Source organism: Poecile atricapillus, chromosome 21 (genome assembly GCF_030490865.1).
Source record: "Poecile atricapillus isolate bPoeAtr1 chromosome 21, bPoeAtr1.hap1, whole genome shotgun sequence".
NCBI classification, from domain to species: Eukaryota; Metazoa; Chordata; class Aves; order Passeriformes; family Paridae; genus Poecile; species Poecile atricapillus.
The window spans coordinates 1,384,023-1,398,371 of NC_081269.1; the positions used below are offsets into that span (position 1 = coordinate 1,384,023).

The following is a 14,349-nucleotide window of genomic DNA, read 5'->3' on the forward strand; positions in this document are numbered from 1 at the left end:
CCCAACTGTCTGCATCCCTCCCTTGATAAAATAAGGCTTTATTTTCCAAATATTTGTATGTTACTGTGAAGAGGTTGCTGCACCACTTTTCGTTGCGGCTTCTGAGAGGTTGTCAGGAGCAGGAACTGCTGAGCCTTACCGATGGTGGGTTTGGAGATATTTGATTAAGGCTGCACGATGTCTAGATGCCAGGGCCACTGGCGCCACAGGACTTGTATAAATAAATTCTGTTTGTGCCATTTTCACGCAATTAAAGCCAGAGACCTGGATTGCGTTTGATGAGGTTTATTTTGCTAGTCCGGCCACACAGATTTCATTTACTCTGTGTGGTGTTCTAAAAACATATAGGAACGTACACACATCAAAGCCAAGTGTAAGAATTTGATTAAAATCCACAGCAGTAAAGAGGTGCCCTGATGCGTTTGTATCAGTGCAGTGTCCACTGAGCTGGGATTTACTCAGGAGAGTATAAAACCAGGGTATTTTAACTTAAGGATCCTGCCCTGTGCTGGTTGTTGGCTGCACCCAGGGAAGGTCAGGGAAGTGCCATTGCTCACTGTGCGTGTTTCTCTTTCAGAGGAGAATGAGAAGCATGAGAAGCTCTGCCTGGAGAGGGAGCAGGAGCAGAAGAAGGCAGGCAAGGCCAGCGTGCCCCGGGCCAACAGCGCCCTATCCCCAGAGGAGCCCCGGAGCGAACTGCTGGTGCCCATCTCCCCGCCGGGCCCGGTGCCCCTGCCACCCCCACCCCTGGCAGCTCCCATTTCAGTCATTCCCATCCCTGTTGTCACCAGTTCCCCCCAGCAAGCAGCCCAGACCGCCCTGTCGCCACCGCTTGTGCAACGCCACCAGCCCCTGGTGAGCAGTCCCGGGGTGCCCAAGGAGGCGCCGTCGGTGGCACCAGTGATCCAGCGGCCACCGGGCCCACACCTGCCGGACGGGAAAGCCGCGACCCCGCCGGCGGGCAGCCCCAAGCAGCTGCAGCACTACACGGCACCGGTGCTGGCCATCTCCCAGCACCATGTGGTCCCACAGCCCATCCAGCCCCTGCAGCACCCGGCAGCTGCGCCTGCGCCGCTCGGTGCTCTCAAGCTGGCGCCGGCAGACGACATGAAACCCATCGAGCTCAAGAAGAGAATTGGAGGGTGAGTGCACTGTGTGGGGATGTGTCCAGGAGGGACCAAGCAAAGCTGCATCTCTCCAGAGCGGATGCTGCTCGTGCAAAGTGTTATCAGATCAGAAACATTGAGACCTATGGATATTTAATGGCTGTGGAGGTTTTTTAGTTTGACAGGTTTTTATTTTCCTCCCTTGCTCCACACTGTAAAATTCTGTATAATTTTTTTTTTTTCTTGGCCAATACTGTGTTAGGAAGCAAGTCCCAGCACTGCCTGTCTGATCTCAAGTGGTATCTTGTTATATTCGGCAAAAGATCTCTGCTTATACTGGTCAGGGAAATCAAAGTGCACTGCTGCTTGTGGGAGCTTTCTTGAAAACTGGAATGGGATCTGGGAGATGTTATTCTGAGGACAGAGATCACCCTAGTTGTTGTTTCAGTTTCTCAGTGCTGTAAGTGCTAAGGGCCTCCTGCTTGCTCAGAATCTTGCATCTGGAAGGGGCTGAAGGCTATTTGGTCTGCCCTCATGCTCTGACAGGACTTACGGCTCTGATGTTCCTCCAGGTTAGTGTTTGGCTTGTTCTTAAGGACTTTGGCTGCTGGAGACCTTGCCTTCTCTGTAGGTAGTTGTTTACAGACCACAGTATCCCAACAGGGAGTCTGGTATTACTGCTTGTGGACTGGGAGAACAAACCATTCCCTTCTTCACTGCAGTTTTACCTGTTTTCTTTGGCCCCTCAGTTTTCCTGCAGCATAAGTGACCTGGATCTGTTCAGTCTTCCCTCCTGGCTTTGCTGTCTAGGCCTCTGCCTATTCTGGCTGCCTGCAGCAGGGGGATGTCTCTTGGCACTGGTGTTGGAGACGGTGTGTGAATCCCATGGGGGCTGGAGGAGATGTACAGTGAACAGAAAAAAGGTTCATAGTGTCCATTGGGATGTAGCGATCCCAAGATGCATAGAAAGAAACAGCAAAAGTAATGCAGATAGGAGTTTGTGAAGATAAAGGCTTTGGTAAAATGCCAGTGTAATTCCTCTAGTAAGATTGGGATCTTCAGAGCCTGTCTGCTGCAGGAAGGGTCTGTCAGTCTGCGCACTAATCAAGAGACCCTGTCACTGACATTGTGTGGGTTCAGGGAGCTGTGGAGGTTTCTGCTGGCACCGAGGTACTGGGGCAGGCTGCACAGGTTTGGCTGCCTGGGCTGTGGGGTGGTTGTGAGTGTACCCACAAACTGCTGCTGTGCTGTCAGGCTGAGCTTGGCCCCTGGAAGCTGGGGGGCTGTGGTGCCAGTGTGGAGCACAGCATCACCTCTGTGTCCCCCCAGAATTGCTCCATAAGCACAGAAAAGATGTCTTTTTCAGCCTGTGTTTCATGGGAAAATGCTGTCAAATATTTGTGACAATTTATTAAATATGATTACCTCACTGTTCTGTATTTTCAGTCAAAGGCAAATAATTACTTTGCACAGTATATGAAAGATACTTGAGATCTCCACATGTGCTAATGTACCTTATCACTGTTGTAACAGAAATACTGAGATAACATGTATTTGTTGGGCTTTTCCTAAAAATATATGTCTGATTCAGGGAGTGGGTGGACTCAAACCTCAAAACCAGAAACTCACTCTGGGTTTTCCTTGAGCAGTGACTGGAGAATTCCTGTATTGCTTCATTCCATGTTTATCCTCAGCTGTGTTGTTTCATGCGCGGTAAAAACCCAAAGCAGTTGGAAGTGTCGGCCCAATCCCATACACTTGAATTTGGAACTGCACAAACCTTTTCCCACTGGAATGTAAGCATAGATCAGACCCAGGTCAGAATCTGGGCTCTCTGGGTCTGAACAAATACTTAAAATTCATACTCTCTGTCTTTCGCTGTTGTTGGTAGTAGCTGTGTCTGCATATATACACACACATCACACCTATTTGTATCTTCTGTGCATTATGCCCACAATGCTTAGTTCATCTGATGCACATGTAAAGTGTGGAGTTTGTCTTGAAACAGGATATGCAGAAATGCATATGTACTTAATGTTAAACCAGTGATATCTGAACACCTCTGCTGCTTTTGCATCTTGACATATAGACACTGCTGCAAGCACAGGTGCAAGGCAGGAGTTTTCAACCTGACACTGAGCTGATTTTTGTTCTGTTTGGGTTACAGGGTTGGGACCAGGGAAGTACATAATAAATTGGAGAAGAACAGGTGCGTAGAAAGCCAGGGGTTTGGGTTTTTTAATTGTAATTCCCCTCTTTTTTTTGCCTATTGTCTGTCAATATTTGTTTGGCTTTGGCGGGTTTTTGTTTGTTTGTTTTCTTGTTTTTTAAACAGATAACCTGAATAAAATGCTTAGTGACTTTTAGTGAATCTTGCAGTATTGCTTGGCATTCTTATAGCTCAGTTCTGCATTTCTTGCTTCCCAATATGTTCTGTTTAACTGCATCATTGCATCCCAACCACCCTGCAAAGCCCTGATCCTGAAAAGCAATAACAGTGCATAACAGCATGACTCTCTTTTGATTTAAAAGGAGTAAAATACCCCAAATCAGGGGTCAGTGTATAATGCGAATACAGAATAAACATCAGTTTCTGACCCAAGACTCCTATAAGCCTGACTAGCTAAATTGGAAGTATGGTGACAGTGAAAGCACCAGTCCAGTGAGATGAGATATTTTGTTTAAGGCTGCACAGCGTTCCTAGTAGGATAGACCCCAGGCACAGTCTCTGCTGGGGTGAGCTGGCTGAGCCGTGAGCGTGCTGTGCTGGGGGCTGCTATGCACAGGTGCAGGTGCTTTGCTGGATTGAGGCCCCAGTTAAGCTCTCCCCTCTGGTGGAATTGGTTTCTGGTGTGTCTCCTGGCAGCTGACAACCCACCTCTGTTTTCTTTAGACGTGCACATTTGAAAGAGTGCTTTGAGACGTTAAAGCGCAACATCCCCAACGTAGATGACAAGAAGACCTCAAACCTCAGTGTCCTCAGGAGTGCCTTGCGATACATCCAGGTATGTGCAGAGACCACGGCTGACGTGGCAGTGCAGAGGAAAATGGGAGAGAAATTCCTCTTCTAGAGGTTCCAAGCTAACCACAAATCATCCTTACCAGCAGTGGTCATGGCAGGGAGCTGATAATTCAGATGATTTTAGAGATCCAGGCTGGGTGAACTTCAGTTGCTCCTTTTGGGCTCAAGTGAATTTTAATATGTATGGTTTGGGGACGTTTTCTGTTTGCTTAACCAAAAGACAGATTTCTGTAGAGATAGGGTATATCTCAAAGTTTTAATGAGATGGACATGTGAGTGCAAGTCATTTGCTTGGAGGCAAGGAAAGCCTGGATCTGAGGTTGCAGCATGAAGCTGCAGGTGGATGGGGCACCACCAGGAGTGAGTCTGGGAGAAAGCACAGGTAAAATCAGTTGTGTTTATAGCTGGAGGGAAATAAGTGTTACTGTTTGCTTGTTTAATGTTTGTGAAAGTAGTTAATGTTGGCACAAAAGAAACAGTTTTACATGTCCCCTGTGAATGTGAAATCAGTAGCACGTAATGCAGTTAAAATTCATCTGGAAACTGAAAGAGTTGCTGCATGTATGTCTTGTATATTTTGATTTGAATAAATGATGCTGAGGATTGATCACAGTGGACTTGTCCACAGTAAAACATAATTTTTTCTCACTTCCCATTTTTCATCAGTCACTCTCAAACACCATTTCACTCTGGTGTTTAGGAGGGCTGGACATTGATTACTCACTTCAGCTTTGTTTTGGAGAATCAGTAATGCCTTAGAGTTAGATCAGTTCAGCCCTTCTCTTGGTTTTCACCAACAACTTCCCTCAGAGAGACTTTGATTTGGGCTGACTGTACCCAGCCACTCTCCGTGTTGCTCAAAAAAGTGGTTTTTGGATGTGTGGTTGTATCAAAGCCTGATGGGCTTTAGAGAAGATCTGAGCCTTTCGTTGGATTTTGTCAGGCTGATGTTGTGGTTTGCAGGAGGAACCTCTCTGATGGCCAGTCTGGGGGGTGCAATCCTGCCTGTGGCTGTCCGTGGGTCAGGGTGCTGTCCATGGGTTAGGGTGCTGTCTGTGGGTCAGTATGCTGTTTGTGGCTGTCTGTGGGTCAGTGGTGTTTGTGGCTATCCGTGGGTCAGGGTGCTGTCTGTGGGTCAGTGTGCTGTTTATGGCTGTCTGTGGGTCAGGGTGCTGTTTGTTGCTGTCTGTGGGTCAGGGTGCTGTCTGTGGCTGTCTGTGGGTCAGGGTGCTGTTTATGGCTGTCTGTGGGTCAGTGTGCTGTTTATGGCTGTCTGTGGGTCAGTGTGCTGTTTATGGCTGTCTGTGGGTCAGTGTGCTGTTTGTTGCTGTCTGTGGGTCAGGGTGCTGTTTGTTGCTGTCTGTGGGTCAGGGTGCTGTTTGTTGCTGTCTGTGGGTCAGGGTGCTGTCCATGGCTGTCGGTGGGTCAGGGTGCTGTTTATGGCTGTCTGTGGGTCAGGGTGCTGTCCATGGCTGTCTGTGGGTCAGGGTGCTGTTTGTTGCTGTCTGTGGGTCAGGGTGCTGTCCATGGCTGTCTGTGGGTCAGGGTGCTGTCCATGGCTGTCTGTGGGTCAGGGTGCTGTCCATGGCTGTTCATCGGTCAGCAGCAGGAGGAGTGGCTGGTCAGCTGGCCTGCAGTGGGTGCTGGCCTGGCATGGCAGAGGAGGAGGTCAGGGTGACCTTGGGTCGCAGCAGCGTTTACCCACATGTGTGTGGGGAGCACATGGCGAGCACAAGGCCTCGCTGGCGCGGCGGGGCTGAGCCGGTGCTGGCGCTGACCCAGAGCCCGCGCAGGGCTGGCTCGCTGCCCCATGGCAGTGACACGGCACAGCCTGTGACGTTGTGTAACCTCCTTGCCTTCTCCTCCTCATCCTCTCTGGCAGCTGCTCAGGGAGTATCCTGAGCGCTGTTTCCCTTGGCAGCGCCAGAGTCTGTGACTCAGTCACAGGATTCAATTGTGCTAAAAACTTGAGCCCTGTGTATTTGTATGAAAAAAACCCAGATTATTAGAAATCTGATTTGAAATTTCAGCATTCAGAAACAAAAATCGACTTTTAAATTTTTTTTTTTACTGCAGTTTGAATTTAGGTTTGATCTGTTTCAACAAAAATAACATCTATCAGTGTGAGGATGGCCACTGATCATGTGCCGGGCTCCGTGTGTTTCACTCACAGGCTCGGTGTTTCCCTTCAAAAGAGAGCAGGGAAATTCTACAAAAGAGATTTCAAAGTAATAGCTCTTACTTTCAGGATAGCAGAGTAGTTTTTCACTAAAGGGGAAAAAAAAGCCAAAAAAACTCAAATCCAAATGAGCTTCTCAGGGGAGGAGCACAGCGCTGGCCAAAGCTCTGCACAGCGGCTGTTCTGCTCCTGCAGGGACTGTGACAGTACGCTGATTGTTGCAGCCTCTCTTCCTACTAAATCCTTCTTTACCCCCTTCCCAGCTGGAACTTCTTAGAAACAGGCTGTTTGTTTCCTTGGCTAGATTTAAATATTTGTATCTGCATCAAATCAGGTAAGTTAGAAAGTTAAATTCTGAACTTCCCATACAGCCGTCATTTTAATTTATCCTTGGACCTGGGCTTGTGCTCTGCAGCAGTAAATTAGAATTTGCAATTAAGCACACGGTTGCACAAAGGAAATGGGGCCCAACGCAGCTGGAAGTTAATAATCTCTTTAGCTGGTGATTCAGCTTGAGGCAGTGTGGGCTGTTGTGCTGCAGCTCTCAGCTGAGGAGGGTGTCCCAGCAGGTCCAGCAGCAGACCAGGCTCCAGACCCCAGCACACATCTCCAACCAAGTCTGTTTGTTACATGGGCTGCCTTGGCTCTTGTTCTTCACTTTCCTGACTACAAAACCTGAGTGAAAGTGCTGGAGACCTCTGGGAAGTTTGTAAGATGCATGGAGCGATGTGGAAAAAAACACAGTGAGAATAAAATGCTGTTTGCTTTGAGAGAGCAGAGCCATGTCCCCTGGCTTGCTCCTGAGCAGTGTCCCCAGGTAGAGGACAGGCCTGTCCTCCCCAGAGCCCCTCTGCACCCTGCCTGTGCCGGGGAAGGGGCAGCAGGGAGCCCTGGCACAAGGCAGACATGGCTCGCAGCCCATGCAGCTGGGCTGGATTTGATTCTCTCTGGAGGATTCCTTCCCTGTAGGAAATGGAATCATCTTTTTTGGAAGCTAGCTGAAGCCCTTAAGCAAAGCTGCTACTCTGTTCTCAAACTGTGCCTGTCGCTGTGGCACCTGAATGCCCTCCCATTTCAGGAGTTATTTTCTATTGTACATTTAGTGTCAGATGACACCCAGGTGATTTGCTCACCAGGTAACACTGGGACATCTGGCACACAGCCAACCCAACCCATCAGTCTTGGGCTGTGCTGCAGGTCCTGCTTGTTGGCCAGTTTCCCCAGTACACCTGAAATGCTGACTAAATAACAATGTGCTTTCAAAATCAGAGATGCAGCTGAGCTTCCCAGGGCATGCAAAAGGCAAAGAGTAAATGTCTTTGGAAGGTGTGGAAGCAAGGCATTACTGTGATCCCAACCCCTGGACTTGCTGCTTGGGTATGGCAGAGGCACTGGGGACTGCTGTGGTGGCAGCTCTGTGGTCCTACAGAGCAGTTTTGGCTGTTTCTGGAACAGACTTTGCTTGCAAGTTCACAGAAGTCCTCTGGCAGCCCTGCTTGTGGTGTTAGAGACAAAACATAGCTGTGCTGAACTGAGGATTTATAGTATGGCAAATTGGTCATTACTACCTTGGGAAGGGGCAACAAGGGTGAAATTTCCTTATGATTTACCTGTATTCACCACTACTGCCAATCATTTTTGATGCTTAAATTGTTTATCCTTGCCTCCTATCCCTTGGCTTCTCAAACTGCCTGAAGTAACAGTTGTGCACTTAAGAATGATATTGTTTCCTATTCATGCCAACAATAATTAACAGATTTGACGCCCTTCAGGGTAGAACGAATCCAAAGTACTATCCAAGGATGCCTAAGTAGTGCATGTAAAAATCCTTTGTGAAGCCCTTTTTAAGCTGATCTTGTGGACATATGGACAGACCAGATACCAGTTTTATGTTGATTAAATTTTCCTTTTAAGATTCACAGTATCTCTTTGTCTTTTAGTTTATCTATTGGTCATTTCACTGGTGCCTGAGCACAATCATCCCTGTCTGCATGTAGAGGACCAGAACAAGAACAGTGGATTTTTGGATCCCATAGCAGTGCTTGATTTGAGATTTGGATGTTGATGGGTGCAGAGGGCCCTGCAGCCTTGACACATCCTGGTGCTGGAGGTGCTGGACTGCAGACACAAACCCACAGGTCTGACAATGGTTGTGGTTAGAGACCAGAACTTATTTACAATCAGTCACTGTTGTGACTGGATTATTGATCAAAACGCATAAACCAAACCGTGCTGTTGAATTCTGTTAGGTTCCCCACCTTGATGAGGATGGCTGTAACTGTTACTTTCTTATTCTTTGCCAGCTATCAGGTGAATATACTCACCTTTTGTAAAACTCTTCTGGTAAGAGTTGGGTCCATCAGTACCTGCCGTGCCTCCCTCATGTGAGCACCATTCACATGCCAAGCTGTGCTGCTTCATGTTGTTTACCTGACCTGATCTACTGATTCTATCTTGTCTAATTAGCCTGAGTCTCAGTGCCAGTAATGAAGGCCTCCAGCATCCATAGGCTATGGTCATGCAATGTGGTGTCATCTGTAGATTTCAGAAAGTGATGAGAAAGAAGACCTTCAGAAAAACAGTGTTTAATTCCCTGCTGTTCCTCCAGCTGCAGCAGGACCTGTCTGCAGGGAGGCTCATCCAGGGAGCCATCAGGGCATTTTTATTTGCAGGCTTGGCCACAAAGTATGTCCTGTAATAGTGATTAAAAATGTCCAGCATTTGGACCTTGTTGAGTGATTGGAGGTATTTCTTAACCATTGCCAAGAGGGATGGTGTTTGGTTTTTTTTAAAGTATCTCACTCATTACTTGTACATGAGAGTTTGGAAAGGGTGAATGGAGCTGTAAATCTGTCAATGTGTTTGTAATTGTCAGAGAATCCACACCTGCTCCACTGCTGTCATCTAAGTAGTAGTTTGAGGAAGCACTCAGGGTTGTAAAAACCAAACCAGCCTGTCAGTGGGTTATGGCACAGGGTTTGGGAATGCTGCTGTGTGTTTGGGGGCTGTTGCTTGTTCTGGTTGCCACCTGCTGTCAGAGCTGGCATGGGAGGGGAGAGTGATGGGCCCTAATGAGAGTAGTGCTAATTACAGCTTGGTTGTGTGGGCTCTATTTTATGTGTGACACCGCAGAAGTCGCCTGCCTTTGAAGCACCGCAAAAGCCCCAAACAAAGCAAAGGCAGCCACTCAGGCCAGAAGAGGAGCTCCAGCCCTGGCCCAACCTGGTGAGCAGCAGGGGCAGTGTGAGTGCCAGGGCTGCTGTGCCAGCAGCAGTGCACACCCAGGCCCTCCAGCACAGACTGAGGTTTCCACCCAGTTCTGCCTCATGTCCTCACACAGGTGCTGGAGTCGGTGTGTGTTTAACAGCTGGGTTTTGTGTCCTCCCGCTGCCACCATGGCCCTGACAATGAGGGAGATGGATGGAGAGAAGTCCTCTGGTGACCCAGATGTGCTCTGTGGGCCATGGGTGGAGCTGCTGGGATGTAAGTGGCACTGATCTCCTTAGATGATGGGGAAACAGGAAGGAGAGGTGGTGCAGGAGGATGCCACCATTCCCTGAGTCACCAGGACCTCAGACCTGCTGCTGTGGTGTGAGGGAGTGGTTCTGTCAGAGCCCTTGGCTCTTGGGGCTGCCACCATCTGCCAGAACTGTTTTGGGAGGTGTCCTCTTCCAAGAGAAGGCCTCACTTCCCTGCTCCCTGCACAGGGTCCCTTCAGGCATGCAGCTTACCTGTGCCTTGTGCCTGTTGGCTGAGCCCTAGTGTAGGAATGGGAACAGAGGGAAGGCTGCACCCAGGACCCGTCCAGAACTCTGCCTTGGCTCCTGCAGCAGCTGCTCTGAGACGCCTGTAAGGAAAACACGGAAGCACTGCAGCAAGTGGATGCAGGGATAATGTGTCTGCTTGGAAATCTTCTCATCCCCAGCAGACAACTCTGGCTGTGGCTCCAAGGCATAAATCTGCCTCTTGCCCTCTGGAGCTGCTGTCCATGCGTCATCACAAAGGCTGGAGAAGAGCTTTGGGGTCCTGCATCCAGCAGTCATGTTGTTAATAGTAATCCCTTCTTGAGATTCAGCATGCTTCATTTCTGTTTGCAGAAAATGATGACACAATCTCAAAAGCATATTTCCTGCAATATTTTTTTCATTTCAATTTTTTTTTAAATTTAAGTGCTGCAGAATTAAATTTGAGAGTAAACAATCAGAAATTTTAATTTTGCAAGTTATTTTAATTTGTTTGGGATCATTTTCTAAGTAACAAACACACCACAGGGTCTTCTGTGGAATTCACTGGAATCCACTGGAATTGTAAGAAATGTCTCATTTGTTTCCTTAACAACAGAGACTGGTTAAAAAATAAAAATAGGAAAAGCAAAAGACGTGACTAAACTTTACACCAAGTGATTGTAAGTCATACTTCAATTATTTTGAAATTGAATTTCTTGTGTCCTTGTGAGTCATATCAAGGAATTAAACCAGATCTGCTTACCTGATGGCAACCAGCATGGGGTCAGTGACTGGCCTGGGCATGGCTCAGCTTTTCCCTGCTTTGTTGTACTGTGGGTTCCAGTTGTTTGCTATCTTTTTTTGTTTGTTTGTTTTTGAGTTTGTTTGGGTCTTTTGCTGTTGTTTTGTTTTGTTTAATTTTTGTTGGTTTTTTTTTTGTTTGCTCACTGTTTATTTTTTTTGAATTTAAGTTTTTGTCTTCCTGATTTGGATTGTTCCTCCCCTCTGCCCCAGTGACTGTTTGTACTTTGTCCAGCACATGGTGCTTCAGGAGGCTGACTCTGACAGGTTGGTGAAAACAGCCACGTTCCAGCCCTAGTTTTGATCACAGATTATGGCCTGGTGTCTTTTTTTATCAGGAGCCTGAAGTGCACTTATCAATGTGAAATGATAAATGTAAATACCAATGCACGTTCTCATTTTCCATGATTGCTCTGCTCCAGGCAGATTTCTTATTCTGGCAAGTATTTCTGTCTAGAAGTTCATCCCTACCCTGGCAGCCAGGTTGAGCAGTGGTGAATGGTGCCCACCCCACTGGGACCTGCCCAAAAAGTGCTGTGCAGCCTGTGTGGTACAGTGCAGCCCATGCAGTGCAGCCTGTATGATGTATTGCAGCCTGTGTGATGTGTTGCAGCCCATGCAGTGCAACACAGACAGGCTCCTTCCCCCAAGCCTGTGTGAGAGTGAGGTCACCTCCCCAGCCAGCAGTGCTCCTTGGCTGCTGTCCTCGCTCGGGCTGGAGCACGTGGGAGAGCTGGGTCACGAGGCTGCTGGCAAGCACCCATGGCCTGGCTGCTGGTGCACGGGTCACACTGATGGGGAGCGAGGGGCAGTCTCTGCTTCACCTTGCAGGTGTACCTTTTGATCCTGGTGTGAAGTTTGAGATCTTGGGAGGCTGAAGCTGGGGCGTGAACACTGGGAGCCTGAAGACCTTGTCCTGTGCCTCCTTGCCATTTGCACACAGGCTGTCCCCTCTCGCAGGCCCCTGGGAACTGGGCATGGTGAGACCCTCGCCCCATTCTCCTGGTGCTGAGCACGGTCTGTTAGTGTCTTTGGGCTTTGGGTTAAAAAGTTTGTGTTTGGGAAGGCGAGACTGTGGTCCTGTGCTGAGCAGAGGCTCCTGTGGCACAGGCTGTGTGGCTGTGGGTGGTGGCAGTGCCAGCGTGGCTGCAGCACAGCGGTGACGTCAGGCTGTGGTGGTGCCCTTGTGCCCCACCTGTATTTTGCTGTTGGTGGTACCAGGCCAGCACATCCGGCATCGCTGCGGGATCTCATCTCCGAAAGCTGGCAGAATGAAGCAGTTGCCATGGAAACCATGGCTTTGGTTCCCCTGGCAACCAGCCGGGGTTCACACACGGCTGCTTCTTGCAGACAGAGGGGCTGGTTGGCATCGACGGGGGTGGGCCTGGGTCTGCGGGCAGGGGCAGGGCAGAGTCTGGCAGGGCTGTCACCTTGGCAGTGGCTGCAGAGGCTGGGGACACTGGTTGGAGATGGGAGAACTGGCTGCAGAGGCTGGGGACACTGGTTGGAGATGGGAGAACTGGCTGCAGAGGCTGGGGACACTGGTTGGAGATGGGAGAACTGGCTCCTCGCCTTCCCTCTGCAGGCCCTGCTGCATCACAGCAGCTTGGGTGAGCTTGGGGAGTGTGGTTGGTGTCGGTGCTGTGCTGTGGACAAACTGCTTGTGGCAGCTGAGGAACGTAGACAGTTCAGCACCATTTGAAGTAGGAATGCCCAGAATTGATAGAAGTGATGGAAAATCTCCAAATCCTACAGGTGAGCGTGGTGCCTTGGCCAGTGGCATTTTGGCAGCTGGGGTTATTTGGGTTCTGTTTGGGGCTCTGTGGGGATAGCTTGTTCCCCAGCACCCCTCTGGTCCTGGCTGGAACATTTTGGAGTCAGGCTGGTGGAATCTTGCTCCTGCTGTGAATCTCCTGCACCATGGCAGTCCCAGCGAGAATAAGATCCTTTTCCTAGGATATTACACATAGGATCCTTACATATAGGAATCAAAGTTCTGTGCAGCAGTGAAGAGCCTGACCAGCTGGTCTGGCCTGTTCCGGAGGCCCTGCAGGTCAGTGGCAGCTCAGGACCCCCCTGGCTCAGCATGTCCCACTCTCTGGCACCAGCTGTGATCCCCAGAGCAGAAAGTTAAAGAACCTGGCTCAAAATTGCAAATCGCTCTCCTGATTGCTCATTGATGAGGTCTTTTCAATCAGCAAATGCCATGCAAGAGAAGAAAAGAGCTGAAATATACTTTAGAAAAGCTCATAATTGAAAGTGTGTTTTTAAACTGCTAATAAAATGTTTATGAGGGGAGCAGTGTAATAAGGCCTTTCAAACCTCACTAATGCCAGCCGCAGGGCTGGCAAGATTCCTGAGGCAGGCGTAGGGAAGGCGTTGGGGGCATTATTTCCAGTCTTGACATGAGAATGAGCAATTTAATTACAGACAACTATAAAATGGAAAATTCTTTGCAGTGACAAATGACTGTTGCTACACAAGGAGAGCAGGAATTGGTGTATGGTTTGTTTACCAAATAATAGCAGGGAGATGCACACAAGGACCAAATAGTGGCTCCAAAGCAGCCAGGATAGTGGGCACAAAGTGGGGAAGAGTTACCACTGGAATTGTCAGGCCTTTGCTGTCACTGCAGCTGTCTGGTCTCGCTTCAAAACTCCAGGTCGATAAAGGCTGCCAAGGAGCTGACAGGTAAAGGAGGAAAATCAGATACTCCAAGAGAGCAAAAGCAAACCCACATGTGGATTTTAATTTGTTTGCTGGTGTTTAAATAAAAGATGAAGGGACTCACCATTGCCCTTGTGTCCTTGTCACTGCTTCCACCTGCACAGGGAGCAGCCCCTGCCTGGCAGGGGAGGAACAGGCCCTTGCTCTGCTGCAGAGGGCTCACTCAGCTTCAGCTCAGCAGAGCTGAGAGTGTTCTGGTGTTTCATCAGAGCCAGGAGCTGATTTGCAATACTTCCCAAGCATCAAAAACCATAGATGGATTCACAAGAGTGTGAGGAAATCCATGATTTCTTCCTAGGGTAGCTGAGCTTCCACTTTAGCTGGGCCAGGATCTACTCTTTTAAGTGATGCTCATGTGCAATTTTTTTTAAGAGCAAAACATAAAAGAGTTCTGAAGTCGTAGCTCCTGTAGGTTCCTCACACTGCAGTGTAACAGTTGCCTGGGCAACCAGGGTTCCCAACTGCTTAGCATGAAAAAAAGAAATGTTACAATGATGGAGACACAGACGTAAGAAGGAGGGTCTGTGCTGGAGCCTGATGCTTGCAGAGAGCAGTGTGGGATGGGGTGGGCTCAGTAAGGTGCCACCCCCAGCTTTGGGCTGCCCTCTGCAAACAGAGCAGAGCTCGAGGGGTGTGCCTGGCCTTCCTTGGGCCAGCCCAGCCTGGCTTTTCCCTGAGGAAGTGGGAAAACAGGAATGCAAGTAACTTCAATGATTTTTCTGCTGTGGAGAAACAGGATCAGTATTTCATGAGCCAGGTTATACGTGTGTCCTTCAGGATCTTGGCAAG

The 14,349-nt window shown here is 48.9% G+C and overlaps 1 protein-coding gene across 1 annotated transcript in view; it reads left to right on the plus strand.

Annotated features, from left to right (window-relative positions):
* Positions 1 to 14,349, plus strand: part of MNT (MAX network transcriptional repressor) — a 30,550-nt gene that overhangs the window by 9,934 nt on the left and 6,267 nt on the right. Inside the window, exons 2-4 of the mRNA XM_058854361.1 lie at positions 578 to 1,142; positions 3,274 to 3,315; positions 4,000 to 4,111. Coding sequence (XP_058710344.1) covers positions 578 to 1,142; positions 3,274 to 3,315; positions 4,000 to 4,111 — 719 coding nt within the window. The remainder of the gene's footprint in view (positions 1 to 577; positions 1,143 to 3,273; positions 3,316 to 3,999; positions 4,112 to 14,349) is intronic.